This window comes from Manis javanica, chromosome 4 (assembly GCF_040802235.1).
Source record: "Manis javanica isolate MJ-LG chromosome 4, MJ_LKY, whole genome shotgun sequence".
NCBI lineage: Eukaryota > Metazoa > Chordata > Mammalia > Pholidota > Manidae > Manis > Manis javanica.
Genome location: NC_133159.1, coordinates 44,056,115 through 44,083,990, shown reverse-complemented (window position 1 = coordinate 44,083,990; position 27,876 = coordinate 44,056,115). Strand labels below are relative to the sequence as shown.

The 27,876-nt window shown below is 41.5% G+C and overlaps 1 protein-coding gene across 4 annotated transcripts; it reads right to left on the bottom strand.

The window, feature by feature from the left end:
* TTC4 (tetratricopeptide repeat domain 4) lies at positions 1–27,876 on the bottom strand. Of its 4 annotated transcripts, none has more exons than XM_073233982.1 (10): positions 27,689–27,876; positions 26,954–27,071; positions 26,057–26,218; positions 22,801–22,878; positions 21,212–21,336; positions 13,362–13,448; positions 11,133–11,350; positions 10,455–10,536; positions 7,981–8,063; positions 1–230 (listed from the first exon to the last, which is right to left on the bottom strand). In XM_073233982.1, exons 1-10 carry the CDS (start codon positions 27,797–27,799, stop codon positions 161–163), a joined length of 1,134 nt encoding a protein of 377 aa, XP_073090083.1. In that variant the 5' UTR covers positions 27,800–27,876; the 3' UTR covers positions 1–160. The 4 variants fall into 4 exon arrangements, with proteins under 4 accessions (XP_073090083.1, XP_017510744.2, XP_017510743.2 ...); XM_017655255.3 differs by lacking the exon at positions 1–230 and adding an exon at positions 237–654; XM_017655254.3 differs by lacking the exon at positions 1–230 and adding an exon at positions 5,397–5,972.

Below are 27,876 nucleotides of genomic sequence, written 5' to 3'. Positions count from 1 at the left end.
TCCACTGCACCCCCCCCAGTCCTTTTCCCTTTGGCAATTGTTAGTCCATTCTTGGGTTCTGTGAGTCTGCTGCTGTTTTGTTCCTTCAGTTTTCCTTTGTTCTTATGCTCCACAGATGAGTGAAATCATTTGGTACTTGTCTTTCTCCGCCTGGCTTATTTCACTGAGCATAATACACTCTAACTCCATCCATGTTGTTGCAAATGGTAGGATTTGCTTTCTTCTTATGGCTGAAAAATATTCCATTGTGTATATGTACCACATCTTCTTATCCATTCATCTAACTGATGGACACTTAGGTTGCTTCCATTTCTTGGCTATTGTAAATAGTGCTGCGATAAACATAGGGGTGCATATGTCTTTTTCAAACTGGGCTGCTGCATTCTTAGGGCAAATTCCTAGGAGTGGAATTCCTGGGTCAAATGGTCTTTCTATTTTTAGTTTTTTGAGGAACCTCCATACTGTTTTCCACAATGGTTGAACTAGTTTACATTCCCACCAGCAGTGTAGGAGGGTTCCCCTTTCTCCACATCCTTGCCAACATTTGTTGTTCCCTTTTTACAGACTTCTATATGAAGACTCCAGAATGTTTTTTAGAATGGATTGTTGGCATCCAAGGGCATGTACGGCTTTGTTTTAGAGTTAGGAAAGTTTCTGTAATGTGGAAAATGGCAAACTATTTTAATGATGTTACTGCAAACTTGGGGACAGACTGACAGGTTGGGGCCTTTGCTTTGACAATGAAATTCCAAAAAAAAATCAAGTTACTTCATATAATTTAAAATAATGACTTATGTCATAGTGACCAAGACTAGAGACTCTGGTGTTAAGAGTGTCTGGGCCACTTAACAGCTATGTGACCTTGTGAGAGAGATTTTCTCATACTGTTTGCTTCCTTCTCAGTAAAACAAGGCAACAGTTCCTAACTCACAGCAGGTGCTGGCTAAGTGGCAGCTGCCCTAGATTAGACCAGTTAGCCCTTTGCACACAGTAGGTGGGTGGGTAGTGTGTGGGCCAGCAGAATGAGATGGCACTTGTAGGCTCCCCACATTCAGGCACCACCTTGGTGCAGGAATGGTGTCCATTCCTATTAAGCCAGTAGCTCTAGAGGCTGCTAATGAGTTAAAGTCCCATGGTTAAATCTTAATTGCCCTTGGCTAATTGAAACCATGCAGGGTAAGGAGAGTGAGCAGGTGGCACTTATCAGTTAGTAGTAACTGAGGAAGCCCTCTTGGCAAGGGTACAACTTTTACCCAGGCTCACCCAGAAGGCTCACGGGCTAATGGGAACCGTGGGGCAGGATGTCAGTGGTGTGGAGATTTGGCTGTGGGCTCTAGCATGGTTTTCTGAAGACTGGATTCTTCTACCCAGGCTGACAGGTTGGGAACTTTGCTTTGACAGTGAAATCCCAAGACTATCGTAACCTTGGAGTGAGCAGGCAGGGGCCACTGAATCTCCTGCCACTGAATCTCTTGCCACATCCTCAAAGGCCAGGGCCCAGTTTGTTATTAATATTTCCTGAAGGGCTTGGGGGAGTCCTGGATTTGCATTCTGGTGCTACTTTTTACTAGCTAACTGGCTTTGGGTAAGTTACCTCTCTGTTCCACTTTTCTTACCGTAAAATGGTGCTATAAACGTCTTTGTCTCCTTGAGGTGTGGGGAGGATTAAGTGAGCCAATCCAGAAAGACCTAGAACACTGGCTGGCATGCTCTGAGCTCACTGGCTGGCAGCTGTTGTACTCAGCCAGGCCAGCATTGCACTACTCCTGGAATGTGCTCCTGGCCTTTGCTTGAAGGCCCGTCCACCTCACCCCACCCCATCCCCATTCCTTCTTCAACTTCACAGCCCACATCCATCACATGTGAAAGTTTCCACCCCTATCTATTCAGAACTCATCATCCCTTCCCGTGTCATCAGTCAGAAATTCAGTTGTGCACCTGCTCTGTGCTGAGCAGGTGCTGTGCTAGCTCCTGTGATAGAGAAAGGCATAGTTCAGGGTCCTTGACTGTTTATAGAACTGTGCAGCAAGCAATTTCTGTGTAATGTGATAAATGTGATGGTGCAGGTACCTTGGGACATACGGCATAGGGGCCAGGAGGGTTTCCCAGAGGAGGCAACTGGGCCTGACTATAAAGATTAGGGATTACACGGTAAAGGGAAAGAGCATTTGGGGGTGGAGGGAGGGAAGCAGGTGTGAGTGTTCCAAGAGAGTGGGGGCTGACTTGCTTGTTGTGGCTGTGTGTGTCCTCATTCCCAGCCCAGGGTTAGATCATTACAATAGTGTGGCCTTGAAGGCAGAGGCTGCGTGATGCACTTCAGCCTTGATGCCCTGCCCTTAGTTGATGCCAGTGAAATGTTTATAAAGCAAATGGAATAAAAGGAACAAAGGAGCAGCAGATGTGCTCTGGATTGAGATACTTGGGTTCAACTCCTGGCTCTAATACTCACTAATGATTAGACTGCATGCCCCCATCTCCTTATTTATAAAATGGGGATCACAGACCTGAAAGTGTGTCTGTTAGGATGAAATGAGAGGATTCAGGTAAACAGTTTGCGTGGTGCCGGCTCAGTATTGACAGCCACTACCTTTTCCTGTCCCCTGCCTACCCTTGCATACCTTCCAGCCTATATTCAGGGGATGGCTTAAGGGGACTTGAATCCCCCACCCAGTTCTCTAGCTGCCACCCCAAGTCCACAGAGGTAACCAGACAAGTCAGTGGTTCCACCTCCAGCCTGACCCTGGGAAGGCTGCACTCCCATCCTGTGGGGAGGAGGGGCCCAAGGGTGGGGAGAAACACTGCTGCAAATCAGGGATGCAGAAGACACTGGGACCTGCCTTCTCTCTAGGCCAGTTTTCTCATCTGTAAAATGAGGTGGGGGACAGTTGAATCCTTGAGATCTCCAACTTGTTTCTGCTAACATCCTAGGCACACAGGGTCAGGGAGGCACCTGGCAAGGGCCAGGCCCCAATACCCTGCTGGACATGCCCACCTCAGGGGCCACCTGTCCCCACCACTGGCCCCATCCCTCAGGAGGGGGAGCACGCAGCACCCTTCCCCAATACTCCAGCCTTGCTCAGCCAGACTGCCAGCTGCCTGTAGCAGGGCCAAGACTGGGCCAGGCCACACACTCAGTGAGGCAGGCAAACTTGGCATGGCCTGTAGTCTTGCATGGCTGGGAACCACAGGATGGTGAGGGTTGGGGGGGTGCAGCCGGGGGGGTTGGCACACATTCCAGGCCTGTGCTGCCCATGAGGACCCCTGCTCCTTGCCCAGCTGAGTTCTAGTCCTAACCTCTGAGGTCTGCTCCTTAGTCCAAGCCCATCCCACCCTCCTGCCAAAGATGGCAGAGGTAGGAGGAGGTGGAGCCTGTGGGCTGAAGAGGCCAGGAGCACTTTCTGGTGGTGTACGACGAGGACATTGGGCTTGAGCATGGGAAGGCTGTTGCTGTGCTTGTGTGTGGAAGAGGGGATCAGAACAGGTCTCTGGTTTATTTTTTTTTCGTTAATTCGTTCATTTGTTCATCCATCCATTCACTTATCAGCACAAGCACACTCACACTCACTGAGCTCCGACTGTGTCAGGCCTGGGCACTCAGACAAATCCCCATCTAGCCCAGGCCACAGAAATACTGCTTTCCAGAAGGTTCAGTGTGTTTTCTCAAACAGCATTATCGACAGTTTGGGCCAGAGAAGTCTTGGTCGTGGGGGCTGTCCTGAGCATTGTAGGATGTTTTGTGGCATCCCTGGCCTCTATTCACTAGATGCCAGTAGCATCCCACCAAGTTGTGAAAACCCAAAATGTCTAGGCATTGGCAAATGTCCCTTGGGGTGCAAAATTGCCCCTGGTTGAGAATCACTGGTCAAGTGCTGCTGGTCTGCACAGATGGGCCTCTGGATATGGTTTGCTTGAATTAGAAGCTAGCTACTGAATAATTTTGTGCCAGGCTGGGCATTGCATACAGTGTCTGCACAGAAATGCCACAGGCAAGCCTATGAGGTGAGTGCAGTGACTCACTGTGCAGATGAAGTAGGCTCAAAGCAGCAGTCCCTTACTGTCAAAACAGCAGTTGGCAGTCACAGGATCCTACCTCTGGTCTAACAGCCATTCTAAATCTCTTTTCTCCCCTTTCCACTTCTGCCCCACCTAGCTGTTGGGGGTGGGGGGCCTGCCAGAAATCTAGTGAAAGGGCAGGGTGGTGGAGATGAACGTCATAGAACGAACCTTCTCAGGTGTACAACATGCTCTCATCTGGCATCTCTTCACAGTTTCACAGTGTCTAGGAAGGGGGCAGGGCAATCAGTGTGTTTTTCAGATGAGTAAGGTGGCAAGTGGAATCTGCTGTGCCCCATGAGGGTGAGGTGGCTGCTACAGGAAACCCTGCAATGACTGCTACAGTGTTGTTGCTAACTAAACGTCGGGCCTCTAAAATGAGGTGCTGAGTTCTTACAAAGAAAGCCAAACAGGGAGTCTCTGGCAGGGAGTAGGAGTAAGTGAGAATAGCCTCAGTATGGCCTAAGCCAGGCTTAAGAGGAGGCTGGACTTCAGCTTCTGGCCACAAGCCACAGGCCAGGACCTGTATCTGGAAGGAAAGCTACTTGGTTCTTTTCATAAATATTCCACAGTAAACTGCCCTTCAGAGACAGCGAAGTGCACAGCACAAACCCCCAAAGTTAATCCATCTCAAGGACAGCAGCTGGTTCCAGTTTAATGATGCATGAGTTAGCTTTGCTATAGTAACAAACAACCCCCAAATCTCAGTGCTTATATAAGCTACAACAAGGATTTCTCATTCATGTTACAATCAATGGCTGCACACCCGCAGCCTCAGCTCTGCTCCATGTGCCTTACCATTCCGGCACCCAGCTAAGGGAACAGCCCTTATCTGGGGAATACATTCTCACAGCAGAGGGAAAGAGCATAAGCTAACCACACACTGACTCTTTAAGCTTCTGTCTGGCCATATTCACTCACATCCCCCTACACTGGGGCCAGGGAAGTACACTCCTCCCTGGGGAATGGGGTGGGCACTGCAAGAATGGCCACAGCTAAGGATATATGAAATCCTCCAGGAAGGAGGAAGCAAAGAGCTGCAGACAAAAATACAATCTATGACAATGACTTCACATGGGTGAAAAGGTTTTCCAGCTTAAAAGGCACAAAATCGTAAAATGTGAGAACGGGAGAGGAATCAGAGTTCACTCCAAGTCTGTCACAGTTCTCCATACTGCAAGATGAGGAAAAGTGGCAAACTTTTTACAGGTTCTGAAGGACCCCAGTTTGTAGTCTTTATAGATGTAGAAATAGAACCCAGCTTTCTTGGCTCCATCTCACCCCAACACATCTACAGCACCCCGTGCTAGAGCAACCCTCTGTGCTCATGAAATAACCGGAAGTCAGTGTCTCTCACCTTTAATGCCTTAAAATTACACGTGTGGGTTGTATATGTGCTGTTTGAGGGGCAGCTTCTCTGAGGCCTCTAACTCCACAAAGGTTCAGAACTATGCCACTGGATCCTGAGTCAGTGGCCACAGGCCAGAGTTCTTTGGGTCAGTTGGGTCTGCAACAGATGGTCCCTTCAGAGATGGCAGCTGGTGATTAACACAGCTCACAGTGAGTCTGAGGTATCACGACCAAGGCACAGAGTTTTGTATCAAAAGAAGAGAGTGAAAACCAGCTGTAACTCAGTACATTGACCAGAGAGGCTACAGTTCAGGGAAGTCAGCAGCTCTTCCCCCACCACTGTCCCCAGGGTGAGAAAAATGTGCTAGATTCTAGCAGTATGTCCATCTGATTGAAGGATGCCAGGCTCCACACAAAGGAGGGTGAGGGAGGAGATCCATGGGACCTAGCTCCCACAGCCTGGCAGTTACTTTACCTGGGACACCTTTCTCCCCTGGAGATAACTCCTACAAAAGGGAGAGGATCCCACACACACCAAAAAGGCTGGTGTCAGGGCTTTTACCCAGTACCTGCAAGGAACATGAGAAGGGTTAATTGAATTACAATCTTAATCATTCATGGACCTTCCCAACAACATTCAAGGTGAGTCACTATTAAAATGCAAGTTTAGTGCATTTATTTGTTTAGTTGTTTATAAATCTGGCAAATTAGCATGACCTCCCATTTACAACCTAGCCGGACCTTTGAACCAGTTCTCTGGCACCATGTATGTCTGTGGCTAAACATGAAATAAAATTCCAGGAACTATGCTTTCACTCATTCACTCAGCAGTGACATGTGCTGGAAACAGAAAGATTAAAAACAAGCAAAACCATCATCCCTGTTCTCAAGTCCTAGGGGAACAGAAATAATCAATTAATGACAGCAGGGCACAACTGTAGAAGCATTTGTGAGTTACAGCATTAGCCCAAAGGGTGTGATTCCTCTATAGGGAAGGGGAATCAAGAAAAGCTTCCTGGAAGATGCTGTATCTGAGTTTGACTTCAATATGAAAAAGGCACAGGGGAGCAAAAGCCAGGAGGTGCAAGTCACCAGAATATTTGCTGTTGTTGGGGCCTAGGGTACATGGAGTGGAGCAGGCTGGAGAGGCAGGCGAGGCCTTGGGCTCCCAGGTCAAGGGGTGTTAGCATTACCCAGTGTTCCTCGATCTGGACAGAAAAGCCTGTATCTTGGGCCCACCCAATTCACGGTCTGAAGTTGCTGGAAACCTGTCCTGGGTACTCTTTTGCCTATGCTAATCATTTAAAAAGCAAATACTTCCAATAGCATTTATACTTTCTGAGAAGCATGAAACTTGTGTTCCTCCACAGATCAGTCTGCTTTACATTTAGATTTCTCCCCCATTTTTTGGAGATGGGCCAGAATGTATCTCAAGCCTTCCAAGAACTCTGAGTAACTTGTTAACAACTGAGAAAATGAACAGCTAAAAATCTGTCTAAAAAACTGTCTATAAAGGAGATTTGGGGCCAGTAAAAAAACACTGCCAAGAGAAGTCTTTGGTCATATCCAAAGCAACCTTCGCCTGCTGCCTGCAGAACAGAAGTAGAAGCACCAAAACCAGCTGGACACCCCTACCAAGTCAGTAACCACATCACCAGGTCCCATCCAGTCTGCCCTCTCATCTCTCCAATTCGTTCCTTATTTCACATCATCTCACCATTAAAATCTGGACATTACTCTGTAAATATTACCTAAACACATTGTATGGCTCCATATACCACCATCAGGATAAAGTTTCTGCTCCTCAGCAAGACATTCAGGGCCTGCATGGATGGCCCTAGACCATTTCCCACCATACTCACCCACCCTCATTCCCCCTTCGGGCTCTTTCAGCCTAAATGCAAGAGCATTTGCTTTGCTCAAAGCTTAGGGAAAAGTAGTCCAAAAGTCACTTATAAATCCACTGAGGGCATTCCCTTATAGTTCAGGAACACCTCAAAGTGGAAGAGACACTGCCAAATCCAACTGGCTGCCTCATCTGTTATGTCTGTTAACAAAAATGTCCTCTTACAGCAAGACTGCCCTTTTCAGTTCACAAAAGCACTTTGACTCCTACTCTGTCACTGGCTCCCAAATATGTGAGAAATATGTAGGCAAGAGTTATTTACATTCTAAAAATGAGGAAACCTCCCCAGAGGCCATATGTGTTTAGAGTCACAGTCAGTAAATGACGGGGTCTAATGTCAAGGGCCAATGCACTTGCCATAGAGCACTATCAGGGGCACAGGTACAACTGGGACAAGGAGGGCCATCCCAGCTGTCCTCAGATACAAAAGCCAGGCAGCTTTTCCCTTCTCAGAGCAACCCCATTCACTTCCAGTCTTGGTGCCATAGTGCAGTGCCATGAGCCAAGTCACCACACTGCAACCTGTCTGGCCAATGGCCTAGGCCAGTCTCCATGGCTGCTGTCTCACACCCCTCTGTGTCCATCTGTGGAGGAATGAGAACCTGGCTGTGTCCCTGGGATGGTGCCTGAGCATCTCCTCTATTCTGTTCAGCTCCAAGAAGGTGACTCACCTGGGGTGCTGTAGCACCTGTAGCAGGGTGCTTCTGGGAGGCACCCGGTATAGTTCTGCCTTATCCTCATCCTCAAAGTAGACCTGCAAGGGTAACAGAGGAGCAGGAGTCAGACACAAATAAAGGACTTTAATAGCACTAGGCATACTGAGGTGAAGTCTAGGGACACATTAAAGAGACAGAAAATGTTATTAATTGAGTGCCTCCCTTTTAGAGTTGTGGATATCAGGCACTCAGTCTGCCCCCATGACACTCAGAAAGGTATGATCGGCTCCATTTGCCAAAAGATGAAACCAAAGCTCAGGGAAGGGAAATAACTCACCAATGAAACCCAGCTAAGAAATATTTGCAGCCAAGACTCAAGCTCAGATTCCTGAGCTTTCCCAGCCTTCATAATTCAGTCCTAGACCCTTAGGTACAGAGGAAGAAAAACCGTGGTGACCCAGGGTCAGGGATGAGCCTGCACAGGGTGAGAAGGATACCCACACTGGGGATGGCCCTGTGCAGGTGTCAAAGCCCAAGCACGGACAGGAAGCTGTCTGCCCAGGAGGACTGCCAGGGGTAAGGGGTGTCAGAGTCCAATCAGAGGAGGAGGGCATCCTTGGTGGGAGCCAGCCTGACTAGGCAGGATGAAAAGGGCTCCCTTATAAGAAGATGGCTGTCCGGGGTGGGCTGTCAGAGCCCATGGCAGGTGAGAAGGGTGTCCATGTATAGGGACAGCAAATAAAATACGGGGTGTCAGGACCCAGGGTATGGAAGGTAACCACTTATGGCAAGGGGTAGCCTGCTACAGGGAGTGAGAGCCCAAGCAGGACGAGGAGATTGCCAGGTGCTGGGACAGCATGGGGTGTCAGGAATGTGCACGGGATGAGGGAGAGCAGACAGCGGTGGTGACAGGAGGAGGATTAAGTACAGGGGACTTGATCAAACACAAATATATTAATAATAGAAGCCACTGTTACAATTATAGAAAGGGAGGAGACAGGTCTTGTGGTGTTGGATTGGAACTGGAGATACCAGTGAGACCGCAGTTCTCATACACACACACACGGCACTGGAGCAGTGAGCATCCCTCCCTGCAGCCCTGTACTTATGAAAATAGCTGTCACACAGATTTTGACTTCCAACTACCATTTTCCACTAAAAAGAACCAAGGCTCCTTGGAAAAATGTCTGACAGATTCCAAAGCTGGGGCAAGGAAAGCACGATTTGAATCTGGAACATCTTGTGCCAAAATGCAAGGAAGTACTTAAAAAATAGAGACAAGTCAAAAGGATACAGAAAAAAATGTGAGCGCATTTCCATTGGCCAAATCTGGGACAATTTAAACATAACATAATCATAGTAATAGATTATAAGTCAATGAATAAAATCAGAAACCATAAATCCTGTTTGATGAACCATGGGCTAATTATATCACTTCAGAGTACCCCTCTATAAAATACTAATCACCTAATCACACAGGGGAAAAGAGTAACCTTACAGTAGAGAAGCCTGGCAGACCCCCACCCCAATCAGGTGCTCAAAAGGAACATCATCAGTAATGTGACAGATTGAAATCATGTGCATTTGATAGATGCAATGAGAACACAGCATCACTTCCATGATATTTCAGCCAAATATGCAAAATACAGATCTAGTCATCGAGAAACACAAGACAAACCCACATTGATGGATGTGCCACAAAACAACTGGTCTTTCATCTTCAAAAGTATTAAGAGCAAGAAAGTTGAAGACTGAGAAACTCTTCCACTGTCTGAAGGAGACTAAAGGGACATGACCACTAAATACGATGCACTATGGGATTCTGAAGGGTCTTTTTGCTATAAAGGACATGACTGGGACAATTTGTAAAAACTGAATGGAGTCTGAGGATTAGATGGTACTAGTGTATCAAAGTTAGTTTCCTAATTTTGATGGTTGATTGGGATTATGAAGGAAAATATTCTTGTCTGTAGGAAACAGACACTAAGATATTCAGGGGTGGTGGACCATATGTTGGCATTTTACTCTCAGATGCTTAGAAGACAACTTCTTTGTAGTGTAAGTTGTAATTATTTGTTTAAAAAATCAGTGGAGTATTATTCAGCCTTAAAAAGGAAGGAAATTCTGACACATGCTAGAACATGAACCTGCAAGATGTTATGCTAAGTGAAATAAGCCAGATATAAAAGGACAAATATTGTATTATTCCAGTTATGAGGTACCTGGAGAAGTAAATTCAAAAACCAAGTAGAATGGTGGTTGCCAAGGACTGGTGGGGAGTGGGTAATGGGGAGTTAGTGTTTAATGGTACAGAATTTTAGTCTGGAAATATGAAAATGGAGATGGATAGTGGTGATGACTGTGTAACAATGCTACTGAAGTTTGCACTGAAAAATGGTTAAAATGGCACATTTTATAATATTTTAAAAAAGGAAACTCTGCCTTCCTCCCCCAGTCCCACAGAAGAGCAAAATTAAAACTTCTCTTACCTCTAAATTATCAGGGCAGTATTTTTGCTCTAAGTCCCAAGAGGGCATTTCAGCAAACATCACCATCAGATGATCAATAAACCTAAGGATATAACATGTATTTTTTGGGTGCCAAAAACTCATGATCTATTTTCCTACATCACAGTCCCTGGACACCAATTCACAGAGATAAAAAAAAAATGTGTAACACATGAAATGCAGGTTTATGCCATTTTGAGAGCAGTGCCCAAAATGTGTGTGTGTTTCACTTGTCTTATTATGACGGTCATTTTCTTAAAACTAACTCAGGCTTAACAACATTCCTTACATTTAGCCACATTCTAAGCATTAATCCTAAAAAATCACATGTTAAAAACTGCTAGTTATATTTTTCCTAATAAATATACACTTTCATTACCATGCATGTACTGCCTACAATGCTTTCATATCTCACCAGAGATATGCACCAGTGCTGGATGGACACTGTATTGTGGTACTACCCTTCTGAGCCCAGTCAGCATGGTGGTGAGACTTGTGTCTGTCCCTGCAAAGCTAATTAGTAAAGGGAGAAATCAGGTACAGGATAGAGATTATACCAAAGCAGACTGTGTAAAACCCTCTAAACTATTCCCTTCCCTCCTCAACCAAAAATCTACCTGTCCCTCCTGCTGAGACATCAGGGAAAGAGCACACAAGTACCTGGAGTCCTCATGGAAAGCAGAGATGAAGTCCGACTGGGCATACTCTGGGTATAGAAGGAGCACAGGCCAGCTTAGTCTGCCCTGGTCATCGACACTCAGCCTGGCTCCATAGGGGTTCTCAGAGCTGAGCCCATCCAGGAATAGCTCACCCAGACCTTCTGAGGCTGAATCTTCATCCTTATCCGCAGCTTCAGAAGCTAGCCTGATGTTCCTAGCCTGGGTGAAAGACAGAATCATACACAGACACACACACACACACCTTATTATGTGGAGGATGCAATTCCATCTCACTAAAATAAGGAAACCGTAACACGGCAAGCTCCCTGAGCGCCAGCTGTATGTGTGATTCAGCTTCATTATCTCTGAGGCCTGGCACATAGTAGGCATCACTTGTTTAACTCACCTTTACCAGGCATCCACCATGCTGGACTCTGTGTCACAGATATGAGCTAGATATGGTTCCTGCCTCAAGACCCTGTTCATGGTCTAGTGAGGAGATAACTATGGAAATCAGTACAATACAAGGTCAGAAATGGAGCTGTGGAACTGTAGACTATGAAAAATCAATTCAGTCTAGGGGCTGGAGGTAACTGGAAGATATTAGGCCCTGAACAATGACTTTGAAAGGCTGAGAAGCTGGGAGAAAGGGATCCAAAGGCAATCCAACCCAAGGAACAACATGTGCAAAGGCACAGAAAAGATCAAGAATGTAGCATGTATAAAAATGGCAAAAGTTTCAGTTTAGCTAGGGTGTAGAATACTAAAAATAATGCAGATGATCTGTCAAATGGAAATAAGGATAAATCAAAGGTCTGAAGAGTAGTCACATCTTATATCTGTGTGTAGAGGTTCCTAAGGCCAGCACATGAGAAAACCGCGTGCAATTAAAATTACCTTTTTTTTTTTAAACAAGCAAAGAGTAGTTTAATAAAGCAAAGTACACACTCAAGGAGGAAGTATGGGTGTGCTCTAGAGGCAAACAGCCCAAAATTACCTTTGACGATAGCTCCTAAATAAGGGGTTGGCAACCTTTTCCTTGAAGGGTCAGGTAGGAAATATTTTAGGCTCTGTTGTCTTTGTTGAAATTAACTACTCAACTCTGCCTTTGCAGTGTGAAAACAGCTACAGGTAATACCACAAGGTAGGGCTATGAGTCAGTGATTCTGCTTCTTCTTTTCTTCAACTTTGTTTTCCTTATGTCCTTCTGTTCAGTTCACTGGAAATGAAATCCAGATGTGTCAGCTCTAGGAAACTCATTTCTGTTACCCCAGCCTGATCCTAAAATATAGTATACATGGCTTATACTACTACTGTTAGGATTAATTCTTGCGTACACTGAAGTTTGAGATGCAGAGTTAGACTAAAGGAAAGAACCAAAATAAGGTCTGTATGCAAATATCTGGTCATTTCAATATCCTATATTTTAGAAAATAACCAAATCCCTCACAGTGAATGAGGATTAGATGGAGAACCTGGAGTGTTCCATTCTGTTTCATCTGTTAACATGGGCTAACAGATTGCTTGTTATGGGGATAGACTAGTGGAGTGCATCTTAGTAATGTGAAGATCTCAAAGTCAACCCGTAACTTAAATGGGTACATAATTTAACTCAGCAAAGAATGAAACCAGAACCTATCCCACAGTCTCATGGCAGGTGTTCTCTCTCTTGTGAAGACCAAGCAAGTCATGGCTCAAGAGGTGATTTGCTGGGTATCCGGGTAAAAGCAAGATTTGGATCAGACTATATTCATTTAAAATGCAGGGAGGAGAGAGCAGAGGAGGTAGACTTCTTTGTTGTTATTGTTAGTGGAGCAACATCCTAAAAATTCAGACTTCTCAGGATGCAGTTTCATAGTGTCTACGAGCAAGGACCTGGCTCTAACACACATGAGATGTGTGAGGTATCTTTACATCTCTGAGCTATGTTGTCATCAAGCAAAACAGGAACATGACCTACTTCAGAAGGTCATTGTGAAAATTAAATAATGCTTAACCCATACCAACTCTTCAGCAAAAGTTACTTGAGACTAACACATGTAAACAAGCAAGATAGCTGCCCAAACTCATGGGGGTCTCACTGTAGAGGGGGTCACACTACTTCATCAAAGCAGAGAGAAAATGAACAAATTCATTCATTCAGATAAGGCATTGCAAGAAAAGGTTCCCAACAAGCTTCAGTATTAGTGGATTTAGCAAAACCATAAGGGCTTAAGGTTTAAGAACTCACCTTGATGGCCTGGAGTAAAGCTTCATTCTGATTCTGCTCCTTCTTTTCTTTCAATTTTGCTTTCCTTATGTCCCTCTGTTCAGTACGCTGAAAATGAAATCCAGATGCATCAGCTCTAGGAAACTTATTTGTTACCTCAGCCTGCTCCTAAATTACTATCTCTGATCTCTAGGCAACCCAGGCTTCTATATTAAGGGATAACCAGTAGCTGGATTCAGTTCAATAAATGTTTAAAAAACACATGTCTGGGGCCAGAACCCTTTGCAGCAAAAAAAACTTTGAAAGCTACACTTCCGGTACCCAAGGAGCTCGGAGCCTATCTACTGAGGGGAACAGACAAGTCAAGTGTCTGTTAGGTGCTACTCTGGTGGTGTGAAACACACAGGAGGGAGTGACTATTCTGCCCCATTGAGGAGGTAGATTTAGTTAGACAAGAAGATCTACCAGATGACGGAGAAAGGGCATTCTCGGTAGAGGAACAGACATGGGGCATTTCAATTTCTCCAGTATGGCTGGAGTATAAGAAAACACATTGGAAAAACCCAGGGCAAGAATTTATCAAAGGTTCTGCCTTTTGCACAATTATAATCCATGAGAGAAAAGTTCCATCTATCCACTTAATCTGGCAGAAATATAATTTCCTTTCCTTGCCAATCTACCCAAAACCAGTTGCTCCTGCTCTTAAACTCAGGATTGTGGATTAAGAGGGGTCAGGAAACTTTCCCTATAAAGAGCCAGATGTTATTTCTAGGCATTACAGGCCATATATGGTCTTTGTTGATTATTACCTGATTTTGTTTGTTTACAGTCCTTTAAAAAAGTGAAAAACACCCTTAGTTGACCATGACCCCTTCTCTAACAGCACCAACCATCTATCATCCTCCCCACAAATGCCCCACAAAGACTAACACAGATCTTTCTGTTCTTGTAAACAAAGTCATCTACCCTTTCAGGGAGACAATGGCTGCTAATTCTTGGCCATTCCTCCTCCGATCCAGTCTGCCATGAGAGCTGCAAAAATCCTTTCTGCTGTTAGGAAGTTTGATTACATTATCAGGAATGTCCCACCCCTGGGATACCACTAGAACTATGTCCAATTCTGCCTTCACAGTTGAGCTAAGCCCAATCCACATTAGAGAATGATTAAGATGGATGATTAAAAGGGTAACTTGAACTCTGTCCCATGCTGTTTTTACATGAATAGGATGCAAGGGGGTGGATGTGGCCTCCTATAGTCTCACTTAAAGTTTGAGGTCTTGGCAGCCCAAATAAAGTGGAATAACCGCTATGTCTGAGGAGCCCTGAACTATGGAGCTTGCTGCCTTTTTTTTTTTTAATCAACTTTGTTGAGGCATAATTTACAGATTTTAAGTGTATAGTTCCATGAGTTTTGACAAATGTATACCCTAAGTACCCAACACTCCAAACAAGATAGGGAACATTTCTATCTCCGTAGTTCCCTCCTTTGCAGTCAATCCCCCTCCTATCCCATCACTGATAGGTTTCTCTTTATTGCCAAGTAACATTCCATCGTATGAAAATACACACTCTGCTTATTTCTTCTGTTTCTGAGCTGTTTCTGGGTTATTATGAATAAAACAGACTATGAACAGTCTTATGCAAGTCTTCTTTATGAACATGTTTCCATTTCTCTTAGGTAAATACCTAGAAGTGAAATTGCCGGATCATAGAATAGGTATATGACACTACCAAACTGATTTCCAAAGTGGCTGTACCATTTTATATCCCACTGGTAATGTATGAAGAGTTCCAGATACTCCACAACTTAGTACTTGGTACTGTCAGTCTTGTGAATTGGGATCCCACCAAGGTTTAATTTGCATTCCCCTGATAACTAACAATACTGTGCATATTTTCATGTGCTCATTGTAAATCTTTTTTAGAGAAGTATCTGTTTCTTTTGACTCATTAAAAAATTTTTCATATTGACTAATTTCCTTATATATTCTGGGTACAAATTCTGTTAGATATATATATTACAAATGTTTTCTCCCATTCTGTGGCTTGACTTTTAATCTTCCTTTGCTATTTATTTACTTTTTATTGAAGTATAATTGACATACAATGTATTAATTTCAGGTGTACAACAGTGATTTGACATTTACATACATTAACCCTTTAATGTATTTTATACAATTTTTTAAGTTTTGACTATGTCCTATTTATTCATAATTTTGTCTTTTATGGTTAGTACATATATATTTAAATTTTTTTATATTGAGGTGAAATTAACAACAGAATCAATCACTAGCCATTTTAAAGCATAATTCAGTGGCATCTAGTCCATTTACTATATTGTACAACCATCACCCCTATCCAGTTCCAAGACTTTTGAATACTCTAAAAGGAAATCCCAAGACCATTAAGCAGTCACCATTTCGCCCTCCCCAAACCACTAGCAACTACTAATCTGCTTTCTGTCTCTACAGATTTACCTATTTTGGATGTTTGGATATTTTGTGTCATTTCTAAGGAATCACACAGTATTATTCTTTGTATTTGGCTTCTTTCACTTTGCACATCTACATTATAGCATGTATTAGTACTTAATTCCTTTTTATGGCTGAATAATATTCGATTGTATGGACATACCACATTTCATTTACCATCTGTTGGTGGACATTTAGATTGTTTCCCCTTTTCAGCCATTATGAACAGTGTTACTATGAACATTTATGTACAAGTAATTGAATATTTGTTTTCAATTCTTTTGGGTATACATCAGGAGTGGACGTGTTAGGTCATATTGTAATTCTACAGTTAACTTTTTAAGGAACTGTCAAACTGTTTTCCATAGTGGCTGTACCATTTTAATTCCCATCAGCAACATAAGAGGGGTTCAATTTGTCCTTGCCCTTAACAGTATTTTCCTTTAAAGAAATATTATAGCCATCCCAGTAGGTGTGAAATAGTATTTCATTGTGGTTTTGATTTACATTTCCCTAATAACCAGTGACATTGAGTATCTTTCATATGCTTGTTGGCCATTTGTGTGTCATCTTTGAAGAAATATCTATTCAGATCCTTTGTCCATTTTTTTTAAATGAGTAGTCTCTTAATTACTAAGAACCTAAGAGTTCTTTATATATTCCAGCTGGAAGTCCATTAACAAATGTGATTTACAAATATTTTCTCCCATTCTGTGGGTCATCTTTTCACTTTCTCAATGGTGTTCTTGGAAGAATGAAAGTTTTTACTTTTGATGTTGTTTATCTATTTTTTCTTTTGTTGCGTGTGCTTTTTGTGTCATTTCTAAGAAACCATTGCCTAATTCAAAGACATGACAATTTATGCTAATACTTTTTCCTAAGAGTTTTATAGTTACAGTGCTCTTACATTTAGGTCTTTGCCATTTGGAGATAATTTTTGTATATAGTATGAAGGGGGTCTAAGTTCATTCTTTTTATGTGGATATCCAATTGTCCCAGCATCATTTGTTGAAGACTATTCCTTATTCCTTTCCCACTGAATGGTCTAGGTACTCTTAGTGAAAATCAACTGTCAATAATAAACACAAGGGTTTATTTCTGAGCTCTCAATTATATTGATCTATATGTCTATCCTTATGCCAGTACCACAATGTTTTCATTACTATAGCTTTGTAATAAGATTTGAAATTGGAAAGTGAGTCCTTTATGTTTGTTTTTTAGGATTGTTTTGACTACTCTGGGTCCCTTGAATGTCCATATGAATATTAGAATCAACTTGTCAATATTCTGCAAAGAAGCCTGTTAGAATTTTGATGCAGACTGAACTGAATGTGTACACCAAATTGAGAAGTATTGTCATCTTAACAGTGTTAAGATCTAATCCATGAACATGAGGTATCTCTTGTCAATTTTTTTAGGTTAAATTTCTTTCAACAATTTTTTTATATTTTCAGAGTACAAGTTTTCTATTACTTTTGTTAAATTTAATCCTAAGGATTTTATTACTTTTGATGCTACTATAAAATGGAATTTTCTTAATTTCATATATGGAATGTTTATTAAAAGTCTATAGATAATTGATTTTTGTATATCAATGTATCCTACCAACTTGCTGAACCAATTTATTGTTTCTAATGTTCATTTTAGTGGATTCCTGGGGATTTTCTATATACACGATCCTATCATTTGCAGTGTTATTTCTTCCTCTCCACTTTTGAAGGAAAGGTTTGCTGGATACATAATTCTTGGTTTACAGTCTTTTGCTTTCAGAACTTTGAATGTTATTCTACTGCTTTCTGACTTCCATGGTTTCTGATGAGACATCAGCTGTTCCTATTACTGAGTATCCCTCATGTGAAGAATCACTTCTCTCTTGATTTTAAGATTCTCTTTTTATTTTAAGATTCCCAAATCTTAGGAATCTTGGAAGATTCTTTTAAGATTTTCTTCCTTGTCTTCTTTTAACAGTTTGATTATGATGTCTGGGTGTAGACTTTTTTAAGTATATCCCACTTGGAATTTGTTAAGCTTCTTAGAAGGGTAGTTACTGTTTTTCATAAAATCTGGCCTTTTGTTTTCAGCTGTTATTTCTTCCAATATTCTTTTGCCCCTTTCTCTTCTCTTGGGGTTCCCATTATGCCTACAGTGATATGCCATCAAGTATATCAGGGCTCTCAGTCTCTCTTCATCTTTCTTTACTCTTTCTGTCTCTCATACTGGGTAACATGATTGACCTATCCTTGAAGTTCTGCTGTTGAGCCCCTAGTAAATTTTTCATTTCAGTTAGTGGGCTTTTCAACTTCAGAATTACTATTTGGCTCTTTTTTAATAACTTTTCTTTATTGATATTCTCTACTTGGTGAGATATCATTGTCTTTTTTTAAAAAAATTCTTTAGACATTGTTTCTTTTTGTTCTTAGAACACATTTAAAATAACTGGTTTAAAGTTTTTGTCTTATAAAAGTCCCATGTCTGGGCTCCCTCAGGGACAGTTTCTATTGATTTTCTTTTCCTTGATATGGGCGATAGTTTCTTCTATGCATGTCTTGTTTTTTTATTGAAAACTGGACATTTTAAATGGTCTGGAAGGGTCTCTTCTTCGCCCCACACCAGTGCTTGTTGTCACCATTGTGATTGTTTACTGACTTTTCTGGACTAATTCTGTGAAGTTGGGTTTTTATGTGATTACTAAAGTCTCCAATCAGTTAGCTCAGTGGTCAGCTAATGACTGAACAGATATCCCTAAATGCCTAAGACCAAGAAGTCTCCTAGTCTTTGCCAAGGGGCTGTGTGTGTTGGGCATGCCTTCACTACTCACCCAGTTTACAGTGCAGCCTTAGCCTTTCCTTCCTGCTTGCACAAAGCCTCCCATTCAGCTACAGGGGAGAGCTTAGGGCCATCACAGGTCTTTCTTGTGCACCTGTGTAGCCCTAGGCACACATGTAACCTTCTAGATCCCAGGAATGTGTTAGAGATTTTCAAAGTCCCTATAGAATCTCATTCCCAAGCTTTTCCCTTTAGGTTTGCTGATAAGGCTATTGTTTGCCCCAAGTGTTATCCACTGCCTCAGGCAGCTGCAATCTTAAATATTTGCCTCTAATTGTTTTTGAAACATAACCACCACCCACCTGAAAAAGTTTTTCATACTGGGATACCTCCAAGACTCGTCAAATAAAAACAGCCTTATGACTAGACTCTTCTAGGATACTACCAAGTGGTAAAATAATGACAGTTCTCTGAGAATGGGACTTTGAAGGAGCTCTAATCCATTCTGCCTCCTCTGGTGGCTGCCAGGCTACTCATTTTCACCATGACTGTGGGCTATAGGCTTTCAAGGATACTGCAGAGGTAGGAGGAAGGGAGGTGGGAATAGGGCAAGTTAAAATGCTATGTACAAAGCTTACTGTTCTTACGGAGGTTCAGCCATTTTTCTTGTATTTATTTAAGAAATAATTGCTGCAAGCCTTTAGTTCATTTCAGAGTTCTGAAATGTATTCTGATTCTAACCATTTTTGCTAGTTTTCCACTGACTTTATGAAAGAGAGAACTTTGGAGGTCTTTAGCCATTTTTGCTGACATCACCTCTCCTTACTAATTGTTTTTATCTACTTGTTTTATCAATTACTATGTGACAGGAATGTTGACATCTCCACCTATTTGTAGATTTGTCTCTTCTTTGAATTGTCAGTTTTTTGCTTATGCACTTTCAAGTGTTATTAGGTACATACACACTTAGAATTGTTAAATCTTCTTGATAAGCTGACCCTTTAATTCTTTAAAAAATGCCTTGCTTAATCTCTGATAACACTCATTGCCTTGAAATCTATTATGTCTGATATTCATATAATCCTGAGGTCTGTTGCTTACACATCCCAAGCACATAGGAATCTAGAATCAATTTACAGATATACGGGGATAATCCTGATACTCAGCAGGGACACCTACACCTAATGTTAGGCTTTTGGGCCCTGAAAACTCCCTTTAATTGTGCCTGTGCTGGACATAGAAGCTTTCATATAGGTCCACTAAGGATTTTTCTGTGGATAAGCTTGGCTTTGGCCTTCTACAGAAGCCCTCTAGATATTCTCTCCTACATCCACTATCTGTAGAAATCCTGGCCCACATCCAGTTACCTAGGCTCAGTATCTGTTGTTGAGTCATGTAAGTCCAGAGATATCTATTTTTTCTACCATTTCATATAACCAGAATGACCTCTGACTAAAACCTATCCCTGTTCAAGAACAGCTAAAGGTTCCCATGCACTGAAAATCCCCACTCTATAGGATAAGCAGTGAAGAGACATCTAGACCAGGAATTGGGAAGCCTAAAGCTGAGTTTTGGCTTTGTATTAAATAGACATGAGAAGCAGTATTACAGAGACTAAAAGCATAGACTCTGGGGCCAGACTGCCTGATTGTGAAGCCCAGCTCCACCACAGCTGTGTGACTTAGGCAACTTCCCGATCACTCTGTGCTTCAGCTACCTCACTAGTGAATTAGAATAGTTTCTACCTTACAGTACTACTGTGTGGTCTAGATGGAGTCATGTAAGTAAAAAAAATTAAATAGCACCTGGAACATACACACAGTAAGTTCAATCTTAGTGTTGGATATTATTTTTGGTAGGGATGGTATTCTATTACTATTATTGTTTTATCATCACTATTGCTGTTACGTGTCAGAAATGTAGCATTTCATCAGCAAGTTATACGTGTCTTAGTGCTGAGAGTAGCACAGTATTGTAGAAGCTTAAGGTTTTGTTTAAATGTTTAACTGTCCTTTCCCTTCCTCTTTTTCAAGAATTTTACACAATGTGCAGACTAGACTAAGCCAATCTTATGCTATTTCTTATTTATTCAAATAACAGCATAAATTAACCAGTCCTTACTGTATGTCAAGAAACGGGCTAATACACATACATATATAGACACATTCTCATTTAATCCTCATTAAAACTTTGAAGCACATATTATGTTCACTATTTTCAAAGAGGGGACTGAGTTTCAGAAATATATTCTGCTTTTTCCTGTCTGGAATGTTCCCCACCCGCCCCACCCACCCCCACCCGAACATGGCAGGCAAGTAAACTCTTGCTCAGTCTTCAAGAGCTTAGACTTAGGCATCACCTCTTTCAGCAAACCTCTGCTACCCCAAGCTCTGTGCTGGTCTTGCCCAAGCAAAAAAAGATACCACTACTATACATACTATATATTTTTGCTTTCCTCTATCATGTTATAACTATTTACTAGTTTATTTACTAGTCTGTATCCTGGCGCTCCAAGGGTAGAAACTGTTTTGGTATTTTGTTTTTAAAGAAGAAAACATTTACAATGACAAAAAAACCACAATCTGGAGAATGCTAATTAACAAATGCCAACCAACTACTAATTCTGCCACGAACCTTTAGTTTGTCTGCTTTAGACCTCATTTCCAGAAGCTTCTTCTCTTTGGCATCTATCTGCAGCCCCTCATCGCACCAGTTCACAGCCTCAGCAAAGTTTTTCAATTCCAGATGGCATAAGGCACCTGCAGAACCCAGAACCCTTAGGATCCATGGATAACATGCATATAAAGACCCCTCCTTGAGCAGGATCCCTCACATCCACCAGCTATCAGCCAAGTACCCTGAAGGGAAAATGGATGATAAAGCCCTGTACTTTACTATAATCCCCAGACAAGGAAGGTTATTTTTTGAATCTTGGAAAGATCTCTAGGGCCAATTCAGCTCCAAACTCCTGTAAGCCTCCCTGGTATATTAAGGACCCTTAAAAGCAGGGAAGGCTACAGCCTAGTGGCAAAGAGCATAGGCTTTGGAATCAGACAGATATGGGCTGGAAATCTGGCTCTGTCATTTACCAACAAGACCTTAGACAAAGTACTGAGTATCTCTGAGTTTCAGGTTCCTCACCTGCAAATGAGAAGCCCATCTCAGATGATTTTTTTTTAATGGAGACAGAAAGCAGAATTTGCCTTAGCCATTCATCAAAGCAGCGACAAGACCAGACATTAAGTCTCTCCTAAAATTGCTCTTGATGGCCACCAGTTTAAGCTGCTTCTCCTTTAAGCATGTTCATTTTCCTGCAGTTAGCCTCTTTAGGCTTCATAGAATTTCAAAGTATCAGAACCATAAGGGCTTAGATGTCAACAGAATTCAACCTCATCTTCCAGAGATGAGCAAGCAAACTGATACTAAGAGTGGGTGTCTTCCCAAGGTCACATGGTAAAGTAAAATTACCAATTCAGTTGAGGATTATAAACTTCCAGCCTGTGGCCTATTCTAAGGCCTCAATTCCATTTACTTGCCAATCTTTGTTTAGTACCAGCTTTCCCTACAGCTGAAGGAAATGGATCTACTGACTACCCCCAACCATGAATAACTAAAGCACAGCTTTGTTAAAGCATTTAAGTTGGTCCATGGAGATATAGGGGGGATTAATATGTGATGAATAAATTAATGTTTTCAAAGCACCTTTGAGCTTCTCAAAGAAAAGGTAAAGTAAAAAAGTAATGGAAGCACTCGTATTACATAGAAAGGTCAGACTACAAGAGAAAAAAAAATCTGGGAACATCTCAGCATCAGAGTTATCAGTAAAGGTCCCATAATTTATCTTTTAATTAACATTAATATAGCATTTGAAGATCTCACTTTTCAATCAGTTAATCTGGAAAAAAATTAGAATGAGGCTTTTGGAATTGCTTTATTTTAATTAACTTTATTCTTTATTAATTTAAAATGAGTTTCAATTTCTCTACAAATTCTTACAACACAAAGGGCTAGATTATTCTCTGGGGAATTCTTTTAAAAATGGCATTTTGCTGTTGATTAGAACCAGGAATTTAATATCAAGATTGCAAAAATAAGGTGATTTCATTAGTAGCTTACCACCTTAATATTAAAGCCTAAAATGTCTCAACTTTTGATTTTCAGTGCACTGAGTGCTAACTTTTCCATCATGACAATCAATCATATTGCAGTTCTACAAGACTTACCTCTTACTATTGCTTTGAGGTGGCAAGGTTTTAGCTTTCTCGCAGCCATCACATCATTGAGAGCAGAACGAACATTGCCTAACAGAACACCATTTAGTAAAAGAACACATTTTGAGATCAGAGTATTTCCAAAATTTAGTCTGTAGAGGCAAAAACACTCTTATACAATCCTGAAGAAATATAAATTAGAACAACTGTTTTTAGGGAAAAAAAAACAAGAGTTATGTTCATCAAGAGCCTTAGAAATGTTTATATCAGGCAATCCACAGCATAACTATAATGACTAGTACACACATGAAGAGGTGCTCAACATCACTAATGACGAGGGAAATTTAAATTAACATGAAATTGGCAAAAATTAAAGATATATAATATCCCATTTTGGTGAATATCTGGAAAAAGGGCACTCTAAGGATAAATTAAGGAGCAACTTAACATGTAGTTTGTGTATATACTTTGACCCAGCAATATTCTAAGAATTTACCCTTTAAAATACTTGCATAAATGTGCAAGGATAAATATAAAAGTATGTTAAATTGAAAGCTGGCATAACCAAAATATCCTCAACTTCGTAATGATTAAATAAATGATGGGAAATCCATACTATTGAATACTATGCAGCCATTAAAAAGCATAAGACCTGCACGTGAAAGGCATCACAGGACATCTGTGTTATATTGTTTTAACTGGTGGTCCAATGTGTATAGAACCCTGTATCTGTAAAACAAACCAATCTAAATATATAGACACACATACACACACATATTTATAAGTGCATTTTAAAAAGGTGTACAATCAAACATACTGGTTATTCAAACCAGGCTAGGGCATGAGGAAGGTTTTCACTTTCTAGTTTATATTGTAAGTATTTTACTTAACATTTGCTATTTACCTATTAATTTCACTTCTAAGACTCTAGCCCATGGGTCAGCAAAACTGTTCTTTAAAGTAAATATTTAAGGCTTTACAGACCACATATGGTCTGTTAGACATTCTGTTTTATACTCCTTTAAAAATATCAAAGACATTATTAACTTACAGGAGGCCAGAAATCCAGACATGGCCTGGGAGCCACAGTTTGCCAAATCATACTTTAGTCAAAACAATAATCAAAAGTATTGGAAAAACTTAATCACTTTGTTCATTTTTGCATTACTTCAAAAAACCGAAAAGCACCTATATACTCAACAGCAGAACATTAAAACAAACAGCACAAACACTGTTATGTCCATGTGATCCAACTTTATGCAGCTATTAAAATAGTATTCACAAATCATTTCAATGACAGTTAAAAGTGTTTATGTTATAAAAGTAAGTGAGAATAACTGAATGCAAAATTGGAAGAACAGCACTACCTTAACTATGGGAAAAAATGCATGTAAGAGATCCCAAGACTTATGGTTAAGGGTGATGGACTTAACCTGTGCATTTAACTCAGCCCCCACCACTCTCCACCTTCCTCCCAAAAAAAGCCATAACCCACAGACACCAGAGGAATAACACATTTTAAAGCTGGAAAACAAAGGGAAAGGGGCTAAGTGACTAATCAGGCTTGAGAAAACTAAATTCTACGCCCTGAGGGAAAGCCCCAAAAACGAATGAGCCATAGTGCAGAACCTACAAAGCACTTGGGCCGAAGGATCTGACAGCACCAGGTATGGCTGGAAGTGTGGCTAAAGGTGTCTTCTGTTTAGGGCACTTTGAGCCAAAGCTGATTCTGCATCCTAATGCTAGCACTGTGTACCCTCAGACAATACATTTTACTACACTTATTACATTTATTATAGCTTTTTACTCTGCTGGCATGGATAAAGCTGTTAACCTCACCTATCTCACACAGTTGCTATGAGGTCAAGAGGGATAACAAGTGTGAAAGTGCTTTGTAAGCTGCACTACTGAAAGATCATTTACGGAATGGCTTGATTATGCATCTGTTCCTCTGGTATTGAAAAACATAGTTCATTCTTGCAAGGTGTTTCTGATCTTATTAGCCCTGTACATGACAGACTTTAAGTTCCCCAAGGAAAGGAACTGTGTAGCTCTTTTATAGTCCAGTGCCTAGCATATAGCAAATGCTTTATATATGTTTACTGATGGAATAAGTAAATGAATGAAATGCCTTATGGGAAAAGTCAGGTCTTGCTCATCTCTAGGATGCCAGTGCCTAGCACAGAACAAGAACTCAGTTTGCTGAATGAAGAAAAAATATTTCTCCAGAAGTTAGAAGACCAGTGTGGGAGATGGAAATGTTAATAATGGGGCTGTGCAGAGTACATTTCCATCCCCCACCAGACTAGTTTCTAGTTCAGATTTTGACACTAACTAAAGGGTCCCTCTCTGGTCCTGTGTAAAATGAAGGGGTTGGCTGGCCCAAATAATCTCTAAAGTTCTGTTAGACTCTTACATTTTAGAATTTTATAATGAAACAGTCTAAAGGAAAAAGCAGTTGAAGCATATTATGGCTGGGGAGAAACTCTGTTCAAAAATGATGATGACTTACCTTGACTGGACTGTAAGATTTATTCTCTACCAGCCCCTCAGAAAAGCCTGAGGTCATTCTCAGGTCCTCCCCTAAACTGTGATAAGAAACACTGGTCTAACATGACCAAGGCAAGTCACCAGCAATAATGGCACCCAAATAAATAGTGCTTCCCAAAGACACATCTGTGGAATAGTCCTGCATGTTAGCATTATTTGAAAAGGGGGGCTTACAAAACTTGAGAATCACAGGGTAAGGTTCTCTGCTGTAGGTTATCTCAGCATCCTTAACATATAATGGACACTGTAAATATCCAACAAAGCAGCAGCACTTTCCAAACTTACTTGTCCAAAGAATATGTTTAACTTCAAAGGTCCCACAGAATACTTTGAGAAATTTCCCGAGATTAATATAGTTTCTCTCACACAAAGATCTTTATTGCCTTAATCCTTCTAGCACCCTTGGGAAGAGGATAAAAGGCCAGAAAAACATTTTTTTTGAGAGAATAGAAGCATTTGGGCTCAAAAACCCTAGGTCATACTAACTCATGTATTAAAGTATTTGATATCACTCATTTGGCTCCAACAGTAAGAATTATACAATACACGTGATTTCCCTCTCACCAAGTCTACCTGGAAGATAAGAGTTCAATTAGAGTAAACCAGGTTTCTGGGATAAGCAGCTCATCCTCCTCTGACAAACTCTCCAAAAGCCATCATAACAGCTTTAACCAGAAGTTAGTTCTTTAGAAAGCACTAAATTAATGGAATGACTTACCCAGATAGTACTGTGCTGCTGCCCGGTTGGTATAAAGGACAGCATTCAAACCAGGATCTGCACATTTCTTCTTTAAGCCTTCAGTGTACGAAATTACAGCTTTTTTATAGTCTTTTTCTTTAAAGTAATCATTGCCCTCATCTTTATAGGTCTTGGCCTGTTCTGTAAAGAAGAGTATAAATAATCACTATTTCCTATTTTTAGTTCATTAAAAATTAATTCTAAATCATGCAATGATGTAATGTTATAATAAACCAAAGAGAAGAAACCAATAGGTTAAGAAAATTCAAAAATTAATGCTCTAAAGCTGGATATCAATATGGAGAAACAAAGTCATGCATATTTAAGGCTACAGTCAATTCCAAATTTCTTACAAGGTAGATTATTAAATGCTTACCAAAAAAAAAAAAAAGAAACATAAAGAAAAAAAGCATACCTAGCCTAGCTCCTGAAGAAAGGATTTTTTAAAAATTACTGAAGAAATGGGGGGGGAAATTATACTTCTGCTTTTGCTTATGTTGTTTTATTCCCTGGAATGTAGTTCTCCTCCTCACCCTAGAGCCTACAAAATGGTTAAGATTCAGTTCAAATTTCCCATCCATTCTGAGCCATTCCTACCTCCCTACTTTCAGTGTTCCAGTAGCACCTACTATATAGCCACATGTTGGCATTTATCACACACCTAGGATTCTTCAGGAGGATTTCACTGCCCATTGGAGCATGACCTTTGAGGGTAGTTTTATTCATCTCTGTATCCTCAATGCCTAGCATTTAGTAGGTATGCAAAAAGAACAGTGACAAGTTAGTTCAGGCTAACTACTTCTTGTTATCAATTAGTCTTTCTGACTCTTCAATTCAATGTTGGCACAAAAAAAAACACTAAGTTATAGAAGATACCTTCTGGAGATCGATCTTCATCAAAAATAATTGACTGGAGGCAAGCCAAGTCAGGATTCTCCTTGGGATCAATTTCTGATGGTGCTTTCTTCATAAATAGGGGTATCTTTTCAAATTCCTGGAGAGTGTTAAGAGAAAAAAATGAACTATATGAACAGGGTTTTCACTGAGTGGATACAATTCCATGTCTCTATATCAAAGCTTTCTTACTCATTATGATTTGCAAATCATAATTAGCTCTCTCCCTATCCAGGCCTCATTTTTCCCACCTCTAAAATGAGAGTGTGTAGGCTAAAACTCTAAAGATTCTTTCAGCTCCCACATTATTACAAGAACTGTAGTAATTACCATTAATTGAGCATTCTTGTGTTCCTGACACTGGACCCACCACCTCACTTCATCTTTGCCACAATCGTACGAGACTGGTGCTATAGCTAGGGCAATTTTACCAAAGGGATGGGCTTCGCTAAGTTAAGTGACCCAGGAACAAGGGCCAGTAAGTGGTCAAGTCCCAGATCTGCCTCCGAAACCTGGACTCCTACATGTGCTGGCAGTTCTAAGAGGACCCTCAAAACCTCGAGGCCGATTTTTAGGCCTCATGTAGAAACCCTGTATTCGCCAGCCAGCAGTGCCAGAGGTCGGGGTCGCTGAGAGGCGCCTCCGCGCCGGCAATTCCCAAGAGTCCGGAAGACGTCCCCACACACGTGCGGAGACCCCGGGGCGGGGTCCGCCCACCTCCTCCCACTGGTCTTCGTGGAAGCCGGCACGGTAAGGCTGACTCTGAAACTTCTCCAGAAACGAGTCCATGGCATCATCTGCGGAAGCGTCCGGCTCGGGCCGCTGCATGGCAGCTCTTAACACCTCCGGCCACCGTGCGAGCACCGAGAACAGCGTGGCAACTTCCGGCAGCGCGGGGACGCTTC

Excerpts from the sequence above, each read along its gene's own strand:
- TTC4 (XM_017655254.3), bottom strand. The coding sequence starts at position 27,799 with ATGCAGCGGCCCGAGCCGGACGCTTCCGCAGATGATGCCATGGACTCG. Across the intron at positions 26,219-26,953 it reads TGAAGATCGATCTCCAGAAG|AACAGGCCAAGACCTATAAA; the intron begins GTATCTTCTATA and ends TCTTCTTTACAG. Across the intron at positions 11,351-13,361 it reads CTTTACTCCAGGCCATCAAG|GCTAGGAACATCAGGCTAGC; the intron begins GTGAGTTCTTAA and ends TCTTTCACCCAG.